General features: G+C 42.1%; 1 protein-coding gene across 1 annotated transcript; it reads left to right on the forward strand.

Moving 5' to 3' along the window:
• Positions 1 to 12,732: 12,732 nt before the first annotated feature.
• On the forward strand, positions 12,733 to 13,253 carry LOC114199359 (transcription elongation factor A protein-like 8). Its single transcript, XM_028091248.2, has one exon. It carries the CDS (start codon positions 12,888 to 12,890, stop codon positions 13,239 to 13,241), a length of 354 nt encoding a protein of 117 aa, XP_027947049.1. The 5' UTR covers positions 12,733 to 12,887; the 3' UTR covers positions 13,242 to 13,253.
• The last annotated feature ends 3,985 nt before the right edge of the window (positions 13,254 to 17,238 follow it).

Here is a 17,238-nt window from a genome sequence, read left to right on the forward strand (position 1 = left end):
CTTAAGAGTCTCTTATGGTTTGGGGCGCCTGGGTGGCTCAGTCAGTTAAGCATCTGCCTTTGGCTCAGGTCATGATCCCAGGGTCCCACATTGGGCTCCCTGCCGAGCAGGGAGCCCTCTTCTCCCTCTGCCTGCCACTCCCCCTGCTTGTGCTCTCTCTCTCTGACAAATAAATAAATAAAATCTTTAAAAAAAAAAAAGAAGAATCTCTTATGGCTTGTTTCCTTCACTCTTTTCTCCCCCTTCCCATATGCTCATCTATTGTTTCTTAAATTCCACATATGAGTGAAATCATATGGTATTTGTCTTTCTCTGACCGACTTATTTTGCTTAGCATAATACACTCTAGCTCCATCTAAGACATTGCAAATGGTAAGAGTTCATTCTTTTTGATGGCTGAGTAATAATCTTGTGTGTGTGTGTGTGTGTGTGTGTGTGTATACCACACCTTCTTTATCTATTCATCAGCCAATGGACATTTGGGCTCTCTCCATAGTTTGGCTATTGTTGATAATGCTGCTATCAACATTGGGGTGAATATACACCTTTGATTTGTATTTTTCTATCCTTTGGGTAAATACCTAGTAGTGCACATACTGGGTTGTAGGGTAGTTCTATTTTTAACATTTTGAGGACCCTCCAAACTGTTCTCCAGAGTGCCTGTACCAGTTTGCATTTCCACCAACAGTGTAAGAGTGATCCCCTTTCTCCACATCCTCACCAGCACCTGTTTTTTCTTGTATTGTTAATTTTAGCCATTCTGACAGGTGTGAGGTGGTATCTAATTGGGTTCTGAATTGTATTTCCCTGATGATGAGTGATGTTGAGCATTTTTTCATGTGTCTGCTAGCCATTTGGATGTCTTCTTTGGAAAAATGTCTTTTTGTGTCTTCTGTCCGTTTCTTAACTGGATTATTTGGTTTTGGGGTGCTGAGTTGATAAGTTCTTTATAGATTTTGGGTATTAACCCTTTATCCAATATGTTGTTTGCAAATATTTTTCCCATTCTGTAGGTTGACTTTTAGTTTTGTTGATTGTTTCCTTTGCTGTGCAGAAGCTTTAAATCCTGATGAAGTCCCAATAGTTCATTTTTCTTTTGTTTCCCTTGCCTCTGGAGATGTGCCTGGTAAGAAGTTGTTGAAGAGACTTTTTCCATTGGATATTCTTTCCTGCTTTGTTGAAGATTAGTCGACCATATAGTTGTGGGTCCATTTCTAGGTTTTTCTATTCTGTTCCATTGATCTAGGTGTCAGTACCTTACTGTCCTGATGACTACAGCTTTGTAATACAGCTTGAAATCTGGAATCGTGATGTCTCCAGTTTTGTTTTTCTTTTTCAGGATTGCTTTGGCTATTCAGGGTCTTTTGTGGCTGTAAATCCTACAAATTTTAGGGTTGTTTGTTCTAGCTCTGTGAAAAATGCTGGTGGTATTTTGATAGGGATTTCATTAAATGTATAGATTGCTTTGGGTAGTATAGACATTTGTTCTTCCAATGCATGAGTATGAAATGCTTTTCCATTTCTTTGTGTCCTCTTCAATTTTTTGCATAAGTGTTCTACAGTTTTCAGAGTACAGGTCCTTTACCTCTTTAGTTTGGTTTATTCCTAGGTATCTTACTGTTTTTGAAACCCCATTGAAAGTGGGGTTGATTCCTTGATTTCTTTTTCTGCTGCTTTGTTATTGGTGTATAGAAATGCAACAGATTTCTGCACGTTGATTTTATATCCTGCGACTTTGCTGAATTCATGTTTTAGTCCTAGCAAATTTTTGGTGGAGTCTTTCAGGTTTTCTACACAGAGTATCATGTTGTCTGCAGTGAACATTTGTCTTCTTCCTTGATGATTTAGATGCCTTTTATTTCTTTTTGTTGACTGAAGGCTGAGGCTAAGACTTCCAGTATTATGTTAAATAGTAATGGTGAGAGTGGATGTCCTTGTTTTGTTCCTGACCATAGGGGAAAGGCTCTCAGTTTTTCCCCATTGAGGATGATATTAGCTGAGGATGATATAGCTTTCATATGTGGCCTTTATGATGTTGAGGTATGTCCATCTATCCCTACTTTGTTGAAGGTTTTTATCAAGAATGGATGATGTATTTTGTCAATTGTTTTTTCTGCATCTATTGACAGGATCATATGGTTCTTATCCTTTCTTTCAATAATGTGGTGTATCACATTGATTGGTTTGTGAATACTGAACCAATCCTGCAGCCCAGGAACAAATCCCACTTGATCATAGTCAATAGTTCTTTTAATGTACTGTTACAACTGATTTGCTAGTATTTTATTGAGAATTTTTGCATCCATGTTCATCAGGGATATTGGCCTGTAATTCTCCCTTTTAGTGGAATCTTTGTCTGGTTTTGGAATCAAGGTAATTCTGGCTCCATAGAATGTGTTTAGAAGTTTTCCTTCCATTTCTGTTTTTTGGAACAGTTTGAATAGGTAGGATAGAAAAAATAGGTATTAACTCTTCTTTCAATGTCTGGTAGAATTCCCCTGGGAAGCAATCTGGCCCCGGGCTTTTGTTTGTTGGGAGACTTTTGATTACTGATTCAATTTCTCTCCTGGTTATAGGTCTGTTCAAATTGTCTCTTTCTTCCTGTTTCAATTTTGGCAGTTTGTAAGTTTCTAGGATTTTGTCCATTTCTTCCAGATTGCCTGGTTTTTTGGCATATAATTTTTCATAGTATTCTCTTATAATTGTATTTCTGTGGTGTTGGTTGTGATCTTTCCTCTTTCATTCATGTTTTTATCTATATGGGTCCTCTCTCTCTCTCTCTCTCTCTCTCTCTCTTTGATAAGTCTAGCTAGGGGTTTATCAATTTTATTAATGCTTTCAAAGACCAAGCTTAGTTTCGTTGATCTGTTCTACTGTTCTTTTTGTTTCTGTATTATTTCTGTTCTAATCTTTATTATATCCCTTCTTCTGATGGCTTTAGGCTTATTTGCTAAGTAGCTCCTTTAGATGTAAGATCAGGTGGTGTGTTTGAGACTTTTCTTGTTTCTTGAGGTAGTCCTGTATTGCTATATACTTCCCTCTTAGGATTGCATTTGCTGCATCCCAAAGGTTTTGAAATGTCGTGTTCATTTTCATTTGCTTTCATGTACTTTGTTATTTCTTCTTTAATTTCCTGGTTAACCCAATTATTCTTTAGTAGGATGTTCTTTAACCTCCATGCATTTGTGGTCTTTTGGATCAGGTCATGATCTCAGGGTCGTGAGATCGAGCCCTACATTAGGGTCCACACTCAGCATGGAGTCTGCTTGAGATTCTGTCTCACCCTCTTCTGCCCCTCCCCCCTCTCATGCTCTCTCTCTCTTTAAAATAAACAAATAAAAAAATCTTTAAAAAAGAAAAGAAACAAAAATATACATAAAAATAAAATAATTTTAAAAGGAATTAATATAAAAAAAGATGAAATAATAATAATAATAAAAGTAAGAAGGAGGCTAGATCCTATTTCCTTTAGAGCTGCAGCTTTGCAACACTCTATGATCAGTAGACTTGGTGTGTGCAACGTGTTTGTGCTGGTCCTCTGGGGGAAGGACCTGCTATGCTTCTCAGGTGGACCTGTCCTAGTGGAGATGCGCCTGCAGGGCACAGAGAGGTGGGGCTTGGAATAACCAGCTCTGGCCTCCACTAGTCGGTGCTGTTTTGCTCCCTGAAGGCTTTCAGTGCTGACGGGCTGGATGAAAATGGTGGTGCCCTCCTCTCTAGCCCTGGAGCTGAGAGTTTGTGCCCCCCACTCTTCAGGAAGCCTTCACAGAAGAGCAATCAATCACCCCTCTAGCAAGCACAAGAGTTCCAATTTCTCCACATCCTCACCAACACTTGTTTTCCATGGTTTTGATTACAGCCATCCCAATAGGTAAAAGTGCTATCTCATTGTGGTTTTGATTAACATTTCCCTAATGACTGATGATGTTGAACATCTTTTCACATGTTTATTAGCCATTTGTATATCTTCTATGGAGAAATGTCTAATGAAGTCCTTTGCCCATCTTTTTAATTGAGTTGTTCATTTTTTGTTATTGAGTTGCAGGAGTTCTTTATATATTCTGGATATTTAACCCCTATCAAATATATGATTACCAAACAGGTTCTCCCATCCGGTAGGTTGTCTTTTTTTTTTTTTTTTTGAAGATTTTATTTATTTATTTATTTATTTGACAGAGAGAGACAGCGAGAGCAGGAACACAAGCAGGGGGAGTGGGAGAGGGAGAAGCAGGCTTCCCGTGGTGCAGGGAGCCCGATGTGGGACTCGATCCCAGGACCCTGGGATCATGACCTGAGCCGAAGGCAGACACTTAACGACTGAGCCACCCAGGCGCCCCTCCCATCCTGTAGGTTGTCTTTTCACTTTATTGATAATGTCCCTTGATGCACAAAAGTTTTTAATTTTGATGAAGTCCAATTTATCTATTTTTTCTTCTGTTGCTCATGTTCTTGATGTCATATCTAAGAATTCATTGCTATAACCAAGGTCATGAAGATCCTAAAACCTTGTTTCCTCTAATTTTCTTTTCCCTCCCCAAGAAATCTCATTCATACCTCTATATGTGCAAATGGCACCAAAATGTCTATCTCCACCCTAGACCTGTCCTCTGTTGATTGCCTAGACCTTGGTTCAGCTACTTACTTATGTCCCCACTCAGCAGTCTCAATGGCACCCCAAAATTCAGCATGTCCAAGTTCAAACTCATGATCTCCACACCCAAAAAGCTAATTGTCTTCCAGTGTACAGTATCTCAATAAATGGCATCTATATCCTTCCATTCAAGGATATAAGCCAAAGTCTAGGAGTCATTCTTTCCATCTCCCTCTTCTTAAACCCCAGTATCCAATCCACCTTGAAGTGCTACCAATTCCATCTCCTACTATCCACTGTCACTGCCACCCTCCTGGTCCAAGCCACTGTCTCTCACCTGGACTATACCAATAACTACTCTCCTTACATCCACTCCATGCCCACCCCAAATCTGTTCTTCATAATATAGCCATATCATCTTTACAATGTGCAAGTATGATATTATTACCTCTCCCTAAAATTCTTCAAAAAACTTTTTTGTGATGCTTTTCAACTATAGGCCCAAGTCATCTTGTATTTCTCTCCCCCTGCCCTCCTTGAGCTCTATAGTCCAGCCACACTGACCATGTTTAGTTCCATACACACATCAAGCTGTTCTTCACATATCAGGCCATTGTACAGGCTCTTTTCTGTACCTGGAGTATGGTATCAGTCAGAGACCTGGCAGGAAACAAACATCATGTTCCAAAAGGGTACCTGTCTTGGTCAATTCAGGCTGCTATAACAGAGTACTGCAGCCTGGGTGGCCTAGAGACAAGAGAAATGCTTTTCTCACAGTTATAGAGACTGGAAAGTCCAAGATCAAGGCACTGGCAGATTCTGTGACTTGTCAGGTCCTGCATTCTGGCTCATAGACCACGGTCTTTTCTCTGTGATCTCACTTGGCAAGAGGGATGAGGGATCATCTCTCTCTGGGGTCTCTTTTACAAGGTCATTAATCCCAGTCTTGAGGGTTCTACCCTCATAGCCTAATCACCTCCCAAAGGCCCCATCCCCTGGTACCATCATGTTGAGGATTAGGTTTCACTGTATGAATTTTGGTGGGAAACAAACATTCAGTCTATAGCAGTAACTTAATAGAATTTAATGATGGGATTTTTTGAAAAGTTGCAGTCAGGGCTAAGGGAAACACCACCCAGGGACTAGCAATGTGAGAATCACAACCAGGCCTAAAGAGGCAAGAATAGTTCCTGGGAACCAGTGAGCTTGAGGTTGCAGGTAAAGGGCCTGTCAACAAAAGCAAGTTGTCCAGAAAACAGATGCTAAGATGAGATTAAGCATGCAAGGATTTTATTAGGGAAAATACTTATGAGAGAAAATGGGGAGAGAACCAAGAAAGGCTGGGAGAAAGATCAGACATGATGTAAATCTGACCCCAAATAAAGAGGGAAGGAATGATAGGTAGGACCATCCTAAACTGTACAGATTGAAGAAGTTTTGTCAAGGTTATCAGGGAGCCCTCTAGCCAAAATTAGGCAGCAGAGAAGTCCTGTATCTCCCAGGAATGCCTTAGTATCCCTACTCCACAGCCACTGACTGGGAGCAGTCCATGCAAAACATGGCCTTGGTGCAATGCTGGAGTGGGTTTCAGAGTACAGAAACTAGGGCCCCCAGTTTATTAAGCTTTCCACAGTCAGAGGTCTGTCTTGTGGTTGCCACAGAAGCCACAAGTAGAGGAATACCACCCCCCCCCCCCAGGCAGGGAGGGAGACAGAGGAATAAGTACCATGACCTCACTCTGCTGCCTCGCACTCATTTTTGGGGGATGCCTCCCAGTGGCCAAACCCAGCTGGAAGCAAAAGCCTGGTGAGGCAGTCCCACCTGGGCACCGAGCAGGATGGGGAAGGGTAGAAAGTAGATCCTGAGAGGCAGATGCCTTACCTAATCATTTCCTACAATTCTGTCCAACTCCAGCTCATACATCACTTCAGGAAATCTTGTGCTGGACCTTTGGGTAGGACAAGTTCCTCTGTTGATCCAATCTTTTCCTTCCTTGCACTTACCAGTGTGTCGCTAACTATTCTCTCATATGTGCCCCTAATTTTTCTCCCATCTGACTGCCAGAGTGCAGGGGCCACTTCTGCTATTTCTTGCCATTGTATTCTGAACTTCTCATACTGTGTCTGGCACAAAGCAGATGCCCAATGAATCGTGCTTGAGTGAGAGAATGAGCGAATAAGGATTCAGAGCCAAAAGTTCCCCTGAACCTCCAAACGTGCTCAGCATTTATCCGCATATGGAGAAGCTGAGGTCTGGAGAAGGAAGTGGCTGACCAAGATCACCTAGACCAGTTCTTCTCACACTACATATGGTTCATTTTTATTTCCCATTTGTCGGCAGACTGACACTATTGTAATACACAATAAAAGTGAATTTCTAGAAAAATGAAATAAAAACACAAAAACCTATAAAATACAAGCCCGTTTTTTATATAAGCAATTAAAATTGTTCTATCAAATTTATAATGTTTCTGAAGACTAACTTAATTTCTACACTTTTCTTCTCTTGGAGCAGTAACAGTTGACAGACACTGACAGAAACCGTCAACGAGGGACCCAGTGTAACCGCTACCCCAGGCTGCATCCTTAGGCAGGACTGGACCTCCCACCCAGCCCTTCCATGTAGGTTCAGGAAGGAACCATAGGCAAGCCAGCCCTTCCCAGCCCTGGTCTCCCTGGAACTGAGTCTGAAGTCTGTACCTGTTTTGGAGCTGGCTTCCCTCTATGGCCAGTTGGGACCCAGCAGCCCCCAGATGCAGTGCTCCAGGAGCTGTGAGGCACAGACATGCAATTACAGAGCTGCCATCTGTATACTGCTGCCTGCCTCTTTCATGCAAACTGCAGTCCTTTCCCCTGGATGCAGGTGAGCAAAGGGGCCTCTCCCTGGTCCTGCAGAGACTCTGGCCTCTCTTGCAACAGAAACACTAATCTTTTCCTGAGAGAGCCCTGGAGGGCAGCAGGTGCAGCAATCCCAACCTGGGGTGCCCAAGCCTGAGGTGGCCTGGCTATGCAGACGGAGGTGTTCCTTTCCAATGGGGAGGCCCAGGTCCAGAAGGGAAGGCTGCCCACATTTCATAGGAGAAAGGAGCCAGTGACTCCCCCTTGCTTCTCCTCTTCTCAGTGGCCCCATTAGCATCCATGCTGCAACTGCCATGCACTCAAAAAGTACCTTCACCTCCAAAGATCCCCACATCTTCTTTCTGGCTCTCTTCCAATCTATTCTCACAATGAAGCCAAAAGCAGGTTCCCATCAGCTTAAACCCTTTTAAAGTCTTCTCGCTGCTCTCAAATTCAGGTACAATTGCCTCGCTACAGCCAGCAAAGCTTGCAAGCCTGGATTGATCCACTAAACCCACTAACAAAACTCTACTTAGATGTCTCAAATGAACTTAAAGTTCATTATATCCGAGTTGAACTTGATCATCCTTGTAGACCTGTCCTCCTCCAGAGTTCCCCCATCTTGCCAATAATATCACCTTTCACATAGCTATAGTATCCAGAATCAAGGATTTAGTTCTGATACCTCCTTTTCCCTCACCCTCTGCAGCCAAATCAGTTCCAAATGGCTTTTCCTCCTATCTATATTTCAAGTCCATCCACCCCTCTCCACCAGTCTAGTTTCTGTACCATCACCTTTAGCCAAGTGACTATGTTAGCCTCCCACCCAGAACCACACATCCACCTGGGCTCTTCTCTACCCTTTCTCCTTGCTGCAGCCATACTACAGGTCCAGTCATACCCCTCTGCTTCAAGCCTTTCAGAGCCTCCCCACTGGTCTCACAGATAGGTTCAACATCCTGACCATGGCCAGCTGGACCCTGTACATGCTACTTTCTGCCTCTTCCAGCCCATCTCCACATCTCCCTCACACTTCTTTCCGGTGCTCAAACATCATACTCTCCCCCACCACAGGGCCATTGTACACATGCTACTCCCTCTGCCCGGTGTGCTCCCTTCTCTGTCGTCTCCCTTCAGCCTACTCCATCTGCAGGTCTGTATTAGAATGAAACTTTGACAAGGTAAAATTCCTAGCATATGCATTCCTAGCACAGATAGGTGGCCATGTCCTTGACTTCACTGTAGAGGAGGAGCCACCTGCCCACACATTTCCCTCCCCACCACCTCTCAGGCCCCCCACGCAGAAGCAAAACTCCTCAGTGCAAACACCCACCTCTAGGGGGCTCCTGGCAGGCCCTGGCTCTGCCCACTGGCATGGCAGATGAAGGCAGAGCCTGAGTCCATGCATCAGCCTAGGAGGTGACATAGGGGCTGTGTTCCCAGCTGGCACACACTGCAGACCTAAGCTCTAAGGACAGGAGTTTGGGATCCCAGCACCTCACTGCTAAGACACTACCTCACAGATGATATCATCCACCTACCTCATCATTGTCCAGATAGTGCTTGGAGCCTAGAAGGAAGAGGGGTTCATCCAAGGCCATTTTGTCAATGGCATAGTCCAAATAGGAAGCAAGTCTCTTTACTCCCATTTCAGTGCTCTTTCACATCAAAAAGGAGGGATGACAATGAGAAGGCATACCATCAAGAGGCTTCACAAGAAGCAGATACAACAAAGGAGGTGAAGCAGAAAAAACATGGGACTGGTTCTTGAACTCACCTGAGACAGCCCCATACACTATAAGAAATAACTGAATAAGACTTTGTGATGGATAAAAGGCAGACTGTGACTACAGGAGGTGCTGCTCCATGTTGGTGAGGACCAGAACTGGTGAAAAAGTACTGGTTATTACCATTCATAGGACCGCAGCCAGTCTACAGTTGGGAAAGGTCTAGGAAAACCCAGTTTCCATGTTAATAACAGCAACTTGTATCTAGGACTCTCTGAGATGAAATTGGAAATGTTCTTTAAGATACTTTTAGCTGTTTCAAGTTTGGCAGGGAACATCCAACCAAAAATACCTGAAACAAAAAAAGACATTTATTCTCCCATTTTCCAAGAAATCTGGAAGAAGTTTCAAGGATTGGTTCAGTGGCTCAATGAGGTCATTAAGGTCCAACCTCTCTCCATCTTTTCATCCTGCTGTCCTCACCAAAATGATGATGTTCCCCTCATAGTTGCAAGACAGCTGAAGTATCTCCAAGGAATCACATCACCACACAGACAATTTCTCCTCCCTTCCACCCTCTATTATCTTGGATTGGATTACATTCTTTCCTAGGAGGTCCCATTCTCCCCAAGAAACTTCCCTTAAGATGTGATTGGCCAGGAGGGCGGAGCAAGATGGCGGAGGAGTAGGAGACCTGGATTTCGTCTGGTCTCAGGAATTCAGCTGAATAGGGATCAAACCATTCTGAACACCTATGAAATCAACAGGAGACCAAAGAAGAGAGTAGCAACAACTCTCTGAACAGAGAAGCGACCACTTTCTGGAAGGTAGGACGTGCAGAGAAGTGAATCCAAGGCGATATTCAGGAGGATAGACGGCGGGGGAGGGGGCCTCTGTCAGGCGCTTCTGGCAAGTGATAGAGACGTGGAGCACAAAATCAGAACTTTTAGAAGTCGGCTACACTGAGGGACGTCACTCCAGTGGCTAAGCTGGGGCGGAACCCTCGCGGGACAGTGTGGTCTCAGGACCCTTGGGGTCAAGAAAGACCGGGGTTGCTGAGTGAAGCAGAGTCCCCAGGTATCGGAGCAGGGAAGCCGGCTGCAGAGACGGAGCCGAGGCATGGGCTCTCACTCAGCTCGGGGTTGCCATAAACTGTGATTCGCAGCACAGTCAGGCCACTACTCCTCCAGCAGGGACACAACAAGTAGCAGAGCCGGGGAGACTCCCCTTCCTCCCCCGGGAGGAGTGGCGCGGAAGTGCACCACAGGGATCTGCTGGGTTTGGAGACTCCACACGGGGTTGGGTGCCAGAGATAGAAACACTCGGTCACAGGCCGGGTGAGCACGCAGTGCGGCCGGAGACCGGGGAGAGGGAGTGACTGCTTTTCTCTGGGGGCGCACTAAGAAGCGGGGCCCCGAGTTCTCAGCTCCTCCAGGTGGAGATTGGGAGGCCTCCATTTTCACTCTCGTCCTCCAAGGATGTACCGAGAGCTTGAAGGGAACAAAAGCTCCCAAGAGCAAACCTGAACAGATTGCTTGGCCGGAACCGACAAGGGAGGGGCAATTCCGCCTCCATCAAAGACATTTGGGAACCACGGCAACAGGCCTCTCCCCCAGAAGATCAGCACGAACAGCCAGCAAGCCCAGAACAAGTTTACCGATCAAGGAGAACGGGAGAACTCCAGCACTAGGGGAATACTGCACATAGAATTCATGACTTTTTTACCATGATTCATTAGTCTTTCAAAGTTAATTTTTTAACTGTTTTTTTTTATTTTTCTTTGTCCCTTTTTCAACCAACATCTTATCAATCCCTTTTTAAAAACACATTTTTATTTTTCATTTTTAGAGTCATATTTTATCCCTTTATAGTAGTTACCCTTATTTTTGGCATATATATATAAGTTGTTCTCTCTTTAGAATTTTGAGATACAGTTTCTTCTAACAGATCAAAATATACCCTAAATCACTTGTGTATGGCTTTGTGCTAGTCTCCTGCCTGATCACATTCTCTCCCTTTTCTTTTCTTTTCTTTTCTTTTAAATCTTCTTCTTTTTTTTCAAACAACTTTTTATCTTATCAATTCCTTTTATAAAATCTTTTATAATTTTCATCTTTACAGTCATCTTCCACCCCTTCGTTGTATCAACCCTTATTTTGTACAAATATAAGTCTTTCTTCCTTTAAAATTTTAGGAGGCACTTTCTTCTAACAGACCAAAATACATCCAAAAGCTAGTGTGTGGCACTGATCTATGCACTAGCCTGATCATATTTGATCATGTTCTGTTTTTTTGTTTTGTTTTGTTCTGCTTTTGTTTGTTTTTATCTTTTTCTTTTTTTTTTCCTCCTCTTTCTTTTTTCTTTCTTTCCCTTTCTTTTCCCCTGGTTTCAGATCTTTTCTGATTTGTATAGACTATATTTGCTGTAGACGTTGTTAACCTGTTAGAATTTTGTTCTCTCATTCATCTATTTTCCTCTGCACAAAATGACAAGATGAAAAAAATCACCTCAGTAAAAAGAACAAGAGGTAGTATCATCTGCCAGGGACCTACTCAATGCGAATATTAGTACGATGTCGGACCTCGAGTTCAGAATCATGACTTTAAAGATACTAGCTGGGCTTGAAAAAAGCATGCAAGTTATTAGAGAAACCCTTTCTGGAGAAATAAAAGAACTAAAATCTAACCAAGTCGAAATAAAAAACGCTATCAATGAGGTGCAATCAAAAATGGGGGCACTAACTGCTAGGATAAATGAGGCAGAAGAGAGAATCAGTGATATAGAAGACCAAATGATGGAAAGTAAAGAGGCTGAGAAAAAGAGAGAGAAACAACTACAGGATCACGACAGCAGAATTCAAGAGATAAGAGATACGATAAGATGAAACAACATTAGAATAATTGGGATCCCAGAAGAAGAAGAAAGAGAGAGAGGGGCAGAAGGTATATTGGAGCAAATAATAGCAGAGAACTTCCCTAATGTGGGGAAGGAAACAGGCATCAAAATCCAGGAGGCACAGAGAACCCCTCTCAAAATCAATAAAAATAGGTCAACACCCCGACATCTAATAGTAAAACTTACGAGTCTCAGAGACAAAGAGAAAATCCTGAAAGCAGCTCGGGAGAAGAGATCTGTAACCTACAATGGTAGAAACATTAGACTGGCAACAGACCTATCCACAGAGACCTGGCAGGCCAGAAAGGACTGGCAAGATATCTTCAGAGCACTAAACGAGAAAAATATGCAGCCAAGAATACTATATCCAGCTAGGCTCTCACTGAAAATAGAAGGAGAGATAAAAAGCTTCCAGGACAAACAAAAACTAAAGGAATTTGCAAACACGAAACCAGCCCTCCAAGAAATATTGAAAGGGGTCCTCTAAGCAAAGAGAGAGACAAAAAGCAGCACAGATCAGAAAGGAACAGAGACAATATACAGTAACAGTCACCTTACAGGCAATACAATGGCACTAAATTCATACCTTTCAATAGTTACCCTGAATGTAAATGGGCTAAATGCCCCAATCAAAAGACACAGGCTATCAGATTGGATTAAAAACAAGACCCATCGAGCTCCGTATTGCTGGAGAAGGAGAAAAGTGCTTCGGATCTCTTCAGGACTCTTTGGTCTTTTGGGCGCGACACAAATCGAGTGAGGGAAGGAGGCAGGAAAATCCCCTGGATCCCTGCAGGATTAATTTATTCAAAAGAAATAACAGAAAAATACTCAACATGCAAAAGTCTTGTGAAGAAAATGAAGGAAAACCACAGAACATGCCAAAGACCGAGGCCGACCGCCCTTCGGAAGATGTACCACAGGAGGCAGAAGGAAATCCTCAACCTTCCGAAGAAGGTGTAAGCCAGGAAGCAGAAGGAAATCTTGGAGGAGGGCTGACCCAGCCTGGCCAGGGGTTTAAAGAGGACACTCCTGTGAGGCATTTGGACCCTGAAGAAATGATAAGAGGAGTAGATGAGTTGGAAAGGCTTAGGGAAGAGATAAGAAGAGTAAGAAACAAGTTTGTGATGATGCATTGGAAGCAAAGACATTCACGCAGCCGTCCTTACCCTGTGTGCTTTAGGCCTTGAATTCTTTTTTTGTCTGATATTAAAATCTGGCCCCTGCTTTCTTTCTCTTAGCGTTTTCTGATGTATCTTTGACCTTCGTTTTACTTTAATCATCTGGTGGAATTTTGTTTTAGGTAGTTTCCTTGTTATCAGCATCTCACTGGATTTTGTATTTTGACCCATTCTCCAGGTCTGTTTTTCAATTGGAAAGTTTCACACATTTGCATGAAAATATATTCATTATATATTGTGAAGTAAAACATAACAGGTTACAAAGCAATATATTTAGTATCAGCTCATATATGTAGGATTAAATCCCAAATTTGTGTGTGCGTGTGTGCGTGTGTGTATACATACATATATCAGAAACGTAACTGCTTATTTCTGTGTGGCGTTAGCTTTTTTCCTTTTGCTTATATATATTTTTTCATGAACACATGTCACACACACACAAAGAATTAAAGTTCTATAAGTAAGAGTTAAATAATTTGCAACCAGCTTCTAAGGGCAATGGGGGCACCTAAACTCTTGATGGAAGAACTATTAAAAAAAATGTAAACCTCGTTACCTCTGGATCTCTTAGCCAGAGGAATAAAACTGGCAATTATTACAGATAAAAAAAAAAAAAAAAAAACAAGACCCATCAATATGCTGTCTGCAAGAGACTCATTTTAGAACCAAAGACACCCCCAGATTGAAAGTGAGGGGGTGGAAAACCATTTACCATGCTAATGGACACCAAAAGAAAGCTGGGGTGGCAATCCTTCTATCAGACAAATTAGATTTTAAAACAAAGACTGTAATAAGAGATGAAGAAGGACACTATATCCTACTTAAAGGGTCTATCCAACAAGATCTAACAATTGTAAATATCTGTGCCCTTAACACGGGAGCAGCCAATTATATAAGGCAATTAATAAGAAAAGCAAAGAAACACATTGACAACAATACAGTAATAGTGGGGGACTTTAACACCCCCCTCACTGAAATGGACAGATCATCAAAGCAAAAGATCGACAAGGAAATAAAAACTTTAAATGAAACACTGGACCAAATGGACTTCACAGACATATTCAGAACGTTCCATCCCAAAGCAATGGAATACACATTTTTCTCTAGTGCCCATGGAACATTCTCCAGAATAGATCACATCCTAGATCACAAATCAGGTCTCAACCGGTACCAAAAGACTGGGATTATTCCCTGCATATTTTCAGACCACAGTGGTTTGAAACTAGAACTCAATCACAAGAGGAAAGTCGGAAAGAACTCAAATACATGGAGGCTAAAGAGCATCCTACTAAAGAATGAATGGGTCAACCAGGAAATTAAAGAAGAATTAAGAAAATTCATGGAAACCAATGAAAATGAAAACACAACTGTCCAAAATCTTTGGGATACAGCAAAGGCAGTCCTGAGAGGAAAGTATATAGCAATACAAGCCTTTCTCAAGAAACAAGAAAGGTCTCAAATACACAACCTAACCCTACACCTAAAGGAGCTGGAGAAAGAACAGCAAATAAAGCCTAAACCCAGCAGGAGAAGAGAAATCATAAAGATCAGAGCAGAAATCAATGAACTAGAAACCAAAAGAACAGTAGAACAGATCAACGAAACTAGGAGCTGGTTCTTTGAAAGAATTAACAAGATTGATAAACCCCTGGCCAGACTTATCAAAAAGAAAAGAGAAATGACCCAAATCCACAAAATCATGAATGAAAGAGGAGAGATCACAACCAACACCAAAGAAATACAAACAATTATAAGAACAAATTATGAGCAACTCTATGCCAGCAAATTAGATAACCTGGAAGAAATGGCTGCATTCCTAGAGATGTATCAACTACCAAAGTTGAACCAGGAAGAAATAGAAAACCTGAACAGACCTATAACCACTAAGGAAATTGAAGCAGTCATCAAAAATCTCCCAAGAAACAAAAGCCCAGGGCCAGATGGCTTCCCAGGGCAATTCTACCAAACATTTAAAGAAGAATTAATATCTATTCTGAATCTGTTCCAAAAAATAGAAATGGGGGTGCCTGGGTGGCTCAGATGGTTAAGCGTCTGCCTTCGGCTCAGGTCATGATCCCAGGGTCCCAGGATCGAGTCCCGCATCGGGCTCCCTGCTCCTTGGGAGCCTGCTTCTCCCTTTGCCTCTCTCTCTCTCTCTCTCTGTCTCTCATGAATAAATAAATTAAAAAAAAATGGAAGGAAAACTTCCAAACTCGTTTTATGAGGCCAAAATTCCCTTGATCCCAAAACCAGACAAAGACCCCATCAAAAAGGAGAATTACTGACCAATATCCTTGATGAATATGGATGCAAAAATTTTCACCAAAATACTAGCCAATAGGGTCCAACAGTACATTAAAAGGATTACTCACCATGACCAAGTGGGATTTATCCCTGGGCTGCAAGTTTGGTTCAACATCCGCAAGTCAACCAACGTGATACAATACATTAACAAAAGAAAGAACAAGAGTCATATGATCCTCTCAATAGATGCAGAAAAAGCATTTGACAAAGTACAGCATCCTTTCTTGATCAAAACTCTTCAGAGTATAGGGATGGGGGTATATACCTCAATATCCTAGAAGCCATCTATGAAAAACCTACAGAAAATATCATTCTCAATGGGGAAAAGCTGAGAGCTTTTCCCCTAAGGTCAGGAACGCGGCAGGGATGTCCACTCTCACCACTGCTATTCAACATAGTATTAGAAGTCCTAGCCACGGCAATCAGACAACAAAAAGAAATCAAAGGCATCCAAATCGGCAAAGAGGAAGTCAAACTCTCACTCTTTGCAGATGATATGATACTGTATGTGGAAAAGCCAAAGACTCCACCCCAAAACTGCTAGAACTCATACAGGAATTCAGTCAAGTAGCAGGATATAAAATCAATGCACAGAAATCAGTGGCATTCCTATACATCAACAAGACAGAAGAGAGACAAATCAAGGAGTTGATCGCATTTACAATTCACCCAAACCATAAGATACCTAGGAATAAATTTAACCAAAGAGGTAAAGGATCTGTACTCAGAAAACTATAAAATACTCATGAAAGAAATTGAAGAAGACACAAAGAAATGGAAAAACGTTCCATGCTCATGGATTGGAAGAACAAACATTGTGAAGATGTCAATGCTATCTAGAGCAATCTACACATTCAATGCAATCCCCATCAAAATACCATCCACCTTTCTCAAAGAAGTGGAACAAAGAATCCTAAAATTTGTATTTTACCAGAAGAGACCTCAAATAGCCAGAGGAATTTTGAAAAAGAAAAGCAAAGCTGGCAGCATCACAATTCCGGACTTCCAGCTCTATTACAAAGCTGTCATCATCAAGACAGTATGGTACTGGCACAAAAACAGACACATCGATCAATGGAACAGAATCGAGAGCCCAGAAATGGACTCTCAACTCTATGGTCAACTAATCTTTGACAAAGCAGGGAAGAATGTCCAATGGAATAAAGACAGTCTATTCAACAAATGGTGTTGGGAAAATTGGACAGCCACATGCAGAAGAATGAAACTGGACCATTTCCTTACCCCACACACAAAAATGGACTCCAAATGGTTGCAAGACCTAAACATGAGACAGGAGTCCATCAAAATCTTAAAGGAGAACACAGGCAGCAACCTCTTCGACCTCAGCCGCAGCAACTTCTTCCTAGAAACATCGCCAAAGGCAAGGGAAGCAAGGGCAAAAATGAACTATTGGGATTTCATCAAGATAAAAAGCTTTTGCACAACAAAAGAAACAGTCCACAAAACCAAAAGACAACCGACAGAATGGGAGAAAATATTTGCAAATGACATACCAGATAAAGGGCTAGTATCCAAAAATCTATAAAGAACTTATCAAACTCAACACCCAAAGAACAAATAATCCAATCAAGAAATGGGCAGAAGACATGAACAGACATTTTTCCAAAGAAGACATCCAAATGGCCAACAGACACATGAAAAAGTGTTCAACATCGCTCGGCATCAGGGAACTCCAAATCAA

This window comes from Eumetopias jubatus, unplaced genomic scaffold (assembly GCF_037043125.1).
Source record: "Eumetopias jubatus isolate StellerSeaLion01/CBP00866 unplaced genomic scaffold, mEumJub1_p1.0 scaffold_10, whole genome shotgun sequence".
Taxonomy (NCBI): domain Eukaryota; kingdom Metazoa; phylum Chordata; class Mammalia; order Carnivora; family Otariidae; genus Eumetopias; species Eumetopias jubatus.